Source organism: Pinus tabuliformis, chromosome J (genome assembly GCF_031772625.1).
Source record: "Pinus tabuliformis cultivar Carrire ecotype Pingquan chromosome J, CPIR1, whole genome shotgun sequence".
Lineage (NCBI taxonomy): Eukaryota > Viridiplantae > Streptophyta > Pinopsida > Pinales > Pinaceae > Pinus > Pinus tabuliformis.
Window position 1 is genome coordinate 1,606,007,260 of NC_142295.1, and position 6,430 is coordinate 1,606,013,689.

General features: G+C 40.3%; 1 protein-coding gene across 1 annotated transcript; it reads right to left on the reverse strand.

Annotated features, from left to right (window-relative positions):
- Nucleotides 1–5,063: 5,063 nt before the first annotated feature.
- On the reverse strand, nt 5,064–6,106 carry LOC149233616 (F-box protein GID2-like). The gene has a single exon (XM_089376780.1). It carries the CDS (start codon nt 6,047–6,049, stop codon nt 5,351–5,353), a length of 699 nt encoding a protein of 232 aa, XP_089232906.1. The 5' UTR covers nt 6,050–6,106; the 3' UTR covers nt 5,064–5,350.
- Nucleotides 6,107–6,430: the final 324 nt, after the last annotated feature.

Below are 6,430 nucleotides of genomic sequence, written 5' to 3' on the forward strand. Positions count from 1 at the left end.
CACTTTCCTCATCTGATTTCTTTATGATGACCATAAACTCATCCTCATCAGACTCATCTTGCTTGGAGAGGAATTTTTTCTTATTGAGCCCTTTCTTTTTGTGTGCCATTCTTTTATAATTTCCTTCATCATCATTGTCATGTTTATGAGGACATCTTGCTGCATAATGACCTATTTTACCACATTTAAAATAGATAAGAGGATACTTGCCTTTAAGCTTAGATCCTCTCTTCAGATTTCGTACAGATTGAGCCAATTCGGATTCCACATCTGACTCATCACTATAGTCATTCCTTTCTTTCCCTTTCTTTGACTTTGAGGCCTTGAATGCTGCATCTTTGGAGCTTGGGCCACCTTTCCTCATTTCATAGGCAGTGAGAATTCCATGGAGTTCATCCATTTTGAGGGTATCTAGATCCTTTTCTTCTTCTATAGCGCTTATTTTAGAGTCAAATCTATCTAGAAGAGACCTTAATACCTTTTGAACAATGGTACTTTTTTCCACTTTTTCGTCCAATCCTTTCAAGGAATTTACCACTTCAGCTACTCGGAGGAGGTATGCTGCAATATCTTCTTCATCTTCCATCCTCAAACTTTCAAATTGTCTTCTGTGATTTTGAAGCTTTGCCTTTTTGACTTTTGAGTCTCCATCGTACAAGCCAACTAGCTTTTCCCACATTTCTTTGGTAGAGGTACAGTGCATGATTTTTGTAAACTCAGAATCAGTGATTCCACTAGTGATGGAGTTCATGGCCTTTGCATTTGCGATGTAGGCATTCCTTTCATCTTGGTCTGTTGGAAGAGTGGAAGTCTTTTGGTATTCATTTTGAACACAATGCCAGACTTCAGGTCTAAGGGACATTAAGTAGTAGGTCATTCTTTTCTTCCAGAAACCAAAGTTAGTGTCATCGAACAAAGGAGGTCTTCCTGATGCTTTGTGATTTCTCATCATGGTTGCAGATCCTTCTTCAAGCTGTTAGGCTAGTATGAAGAAACCTGCTTTGATACCAATTGTTGGAAATACTGAGAGGGGGGGTGAATCAGTATTTCTTACAATTTTTTAACTGTTCTAGTGATTGCCAAAAGCATATATAGATAAGTATATGTATACACAAAACACAGAAATCAACAGCTGGAATAAATGGTTTTATTAAAACTCAAGACAGTGCAATGAAATAAATACAATATAAATATATATCTGACTGTGAATAGTTGCCAAGCTCCAACTTGGACTTTAGTGAGGCTCCAACCTCCAAAGCACCAACTTTGTTTAGCAGTGGTTCTGTACTTAGGAACACCTACCCCTAATGACTTTAGTCCTGTTCATTTCTCAGGCTCCAGCCCAACTTTGGTATACACTAGTATGCTGCTGCACTCTGTTCAGTTGAGGTTCTCTCACTCATACTCTCTAGCCTCTGCTACTTCTGCTGCCTCTACAGCCTCCGCTGCTTCTGCTGCCTCTTTTGCCTCTGCTGCTTCCACTATCTCCCACTCACGTTATTCAGCACAACAACAGCACCTACAATTCTCTGTTTTTACTGTCTTATATCTATTTTAGATGCCTCTGACTCTTCGTTTCCGCTTTCCACCGCCTCTTTGGCTTCCTCCTCGGTCGCTGTCGTTTCCTCTGACTCGCTTGATCTTTTAGCTTCCCTCCTTGGTCGCTATGGCTTCCTCTGTGCTGGCTTTCCATGCAACTTCTTGGCTTTACGGTCACTGTGTGTTAAAACTGTAACACAGGCCCATTTTTTTCAATGATAACAAGCATCCACCGAGACTCTTTTGTTTAACGGACATGTTATTTTCCTGTCGTAATCTCCATCGCCCTGATACACCCCATGTAACTGACGCTCAGCCTTCTAATTCATCAGAATAGTTATCATAGGCCTTTCGGCCCAAAACCCCGTGCAACACAAAAAACTTGATTACACAGGAAATATGTGTGAAACAGTCGAAAAGACTAAAGGGGCGGACTTCAGGAAATATTACACCCGCATTTAAACGACATCGGGTCCGCTCCTCCACAACATTATCGCAATCGGCAATCCCGGCTTCCCGAAGTTCTTTATATAGTGACCTCATGACATCGCCGATGGCCGATGGGCTGATCCTCCTGCGGACGCGATATGGTATTAAACAGCAGTTGATATTCTCATCGGGTCCACAACTGTTCATCGCAATCAGGGTTTTCCCTTGGCGGAGGTCCAATGCGATATCGCTATCGGCGATCACAAGTCGCATATGGTCAGGGCCTTACACTATATTACCTTTGCTCCGATTTCCCGATGCGATAATAGCTATCGGCGATCGCAAAGGAGCCACTTGACACACTGTAACGCCCGCTTCCGAAGTGCCGATGCGATGTGCCGGACCCGATAGGATCCCAAATCTCTCATGCATATATTTTCAAGTCCGATTTCCGCCTATGATAGTGTAACGACATATATACGTGAGTTTTGGCCTCCGATAGTGTATTGTCGGGGATGCATAGCTTGCCTGCCGATAGTGTTAAGGTCACTCCCAATAGTGTTTAAATGCATGCAAATATATATATATATATATATATATATATATATATATATATATATATATATATATATAGATATATATATATATATGGCTCCTCCGTTTGCTCCTCTCGCTCCAATGTGGCTCCTCTGGCTTGGTCTGCTCCTCTTGGCTCCGTTTGCTCCTCGAATATTGCCATATTGACATCAATGAGCAAAATAAGTGGTAAGGAAAGTAAGTGGTAAGGTTCCATTGCTGGAACCTCAACTAGATCGACCAACTTCCTCATCGGTCAAATTCCTTTATCACTTGTTACCAAGGAGAACACATTACAAAGGGTGTTGCTAGTCAGTGGTGGATGGTGGCAAGGTTCCACTGTTGGAACATTGTCTGGATTGGCCAACTTCCATCATTGCATATTAGTAAGGAGAACAAGACGTAAGGTCTCGATGGTGAGCAGTGGGCAGTGCCACCACAACCAAGTTAAGATACAATTATTGCAAATGGGGAATGACCAATCTCATCCATCTCTAGGTTAATATGGTCTGAGGTGTCCATAAACTAGATTCTAAATTTTAGTTGGTGAAATTAACAAAATAGGCGACTCTAAAATGCCAATCTTGTGAAAGTGAACTTCCAAGGGTCCGATCCTTGAACCAAAAGAAGTTATTCCATGAGAGATAGTGAATAGGGAGTCTCAAGGTATCCCTTGGTCAAGATTCAGTGAAAGGTGAGGTCTCAAGGCCAAATTCATATTGAGGTCTAAAGGAAAAATTCATATAGGGGTAAGGCTTACAAGAGAGACATATGATGTGCTTCTAGCTTTGTCATCTTTTGACAAGTTAGTTAAACACCTTCAGAGGCTTATATTCATTCATCACACAAAAATTGAATTGCCTAACAACATAAGGAAAATCACAGTCTAACCATACACATTATCAATCCATTGAATTTTTTGATTCGTTCATTTAATTCCATTGTTGTCAAGCAATATAAAGAGAGAACATAACGTATGGGTTAGCACATTATTCTTGATCTAACAATTGCCGACGCCACCTAGGCGCTCATCCGAATTATAGTGCATAAGTTGTTTGTAAATCATGGATAAGGTAGTAGCTCCATAGTTCAAATATCCAAGGCTGGTAATAATGCATGGATAGTCATAAATATTCTAGCAAAGAAACTATAAGTCCTTTAAGTCATTGTCTTCTTTAGACATACCAATCAAGAAAAGAAATGGAAATGATATGCATAGTTAATATCTTTTCCATAAACACAATACTAGACAACACTGTCCAATCACCCATTAGAACCATAAACATATAGGATAGATGCAAATCATATAGATGGGAGAAATCCTCGTAGTTCAAGCAAACAATCTATATTCATAAGTGCATAAGACAATTGGTCAGTTGTCAACATATCAGTCAGTATCATGTATTCATTCATGAACCTACATGATTATGTATTGATGTTAAGCACAAGGAATATCATAATCCATAGTCCAATATGCATGAACAATTATACTTATATGAGTATGTTTAATGATAGGTGACAACTAAGATGGAGTCCACTTTGGAAGTAACCCACTGTGTGTTCTACTGTGTCTCAAAGAACAAAATGATCTTCCCCTCCTTTTGCTTGTCTGCTCTCTCCTCTCCTCCTTTCTACTGTATTGTCACTAGTGACTAAGAAAGTGCTCTTTGCTCTTCTGTATGCTTGCTCTATGCTCATTGATTGTTTTATCCTTTGTGTAAGCCTCTTTTTATCTAAGGCAATCGTCCTCCACCTTGATCAATGAGGGTGATGGAATGGCCATGGTAGTCTGCCCACACCGCCCATGGATTAGCAAGCAGTTCAAGAATTCAATGTAGTCGGCTATGGTTTGCTCACGACACACGATGAGTTTTTTTCCAATCACATCTCATAAACAATATTTCAAGTTGTGGTTTTCCTGGTTTGCAAGTGATTCTAGTTGTAAAATTCAGGGTGGGTTCACAGTCTTGAAAGCACGCAAGCAAACAAACTTTCGTTAAACAATAAATCAGTAACACTTAATTCATTTTAAGCAATTAATTTTAAAACTTAGTCAGCATATGACTCTCTTGATAGTATATAATTATAATCTCATATTACATAAACATGGGCAAAATGAAAAATGTTAGATGCTCCAATCGTTTAAACTCATGAATAGATACACAAACTAATCATAAGAAACAGCTACAACTTGTAGACCATTTTATTTATATATTTATTTGAGCAATCTACTGGTTATAATATCATTATATATTTTAATAAAATTTTAAAACGTCTCAAAACCAGAAATATTATGAATAGTTCCGGCGGATGTGAAAGTTTACATTACATGAACCGTAAACAGTGCTCAATAAAAACTTCCAAACGTCGACAAGGCATGCGAGAAGAAAACATTAACCTGACAATAGTACAAATTAAAAAAATAGATTCATCGCTATTTTGCACACTAAAACCATTGTTTTAGAACTGATGCACAATATAAAATAAAATCTGAAAAGAGGCTTCTACACTATATACTCATCATGTTACGCCCTTGAGAAGGCATCACGGAGTTTTGAAAGTCGTATTACATCTCCAGAGGTACCAACTTTTAACAATCCTAATAAAATTAATATATGTCATTTTCATGCGCAGTGAATTTAATGCAAATATCTGCAACCCGGGAGAAGGAAACCTTTCTGATACATCTCTGTGATTAAAAGATTTAGAACGTAATCGACAAATAACGTTAATATTACAGAATTGAAGATAGTCAAGCCTTCTGAAACAAGTGTCTGGTACCTTTAATGCTGTCTGTATGTGACGATTATTTGGGAGTGTAATGTGAATCCATGGATCCCCAGCAATAGCCAGCATCTTCATCCTTAATGCCCATCTTACTTGATGAATGATGAGGGATAGAGATGCCTCTCCACCCGTCCAGAAGGCGGTGCACATCGGAAGTGAAGGCGGTGGAAGAGGAGGAGGCTGCCCCTTGCTCATCTGAACACGGCTTCCATACAAGTCCGGCCCTGCGAGCTGAATTCAGATTCAGAGGGAGTAGTCTCTCATAGCGATCGATGGAAAAGAGCGAGAGGGAAAGATAGACCTCGTCCGTGCTCCACTTTTGCTTGGGCGCAGAAGACGAAGCACACTTCGATATTGAGCAAAATTTCGAATTCTTGTGATTTCTTTTGTTTCTGGAGAGAAGAGGGTGTCGGCAGTTGACGTACAGACGCCTGAAACCGCCCAAACCCACCAACAGGGATTTCAACTGCCCACTCTGAAGCGAGGCGGTGGATGGCCAATGGCGCGTGCAGATGCCTTCCCACAGACCCTCGTCGTCGGTGGCCTGCTTCCATTTCTTGGTGACGCAAGAAGCCAAGGCCAAAGACGCGGGGTCCAGATGCTTGAATATCTGGTTCAGGATGTCCATATTGCTAGCAACCTCAACCTGACCTCGCGCCAGTTTCTTGTAATTGCCCGCTGCGACTCGATCTCGTGACTCTTCGCTATCCCCAGCCATGAGTCAACCTAAACGATCCCTTGGGCTCTTCCAAAAAGAACAGAAGAAATAGTTGAGAAGACGGTGGATGCCCACGAGAAGAAGAAGAAGCAAAGGCAAACGACCAAGAAATATATTGTTGCAGGTGGGGAAGCAACTGGAAACACCGCACTACCCGCTCTTTCCACCTCGCTATCCGACAAAATAGCTGTAGTGGAGGACCCAATCAAAACATGTTACTTTTGGCTCTTCTTTTGTAGTCACTAGGCCGGCATCCACTTTTCCTTGCAATTTCCAAAGGCTGTTTTAATATACGGGTTTGGCTGTTATTATTATTTAGGTTATATCTATTATATATTATAATATTATAATATATTTAACATGTATGATAATATATTTGTG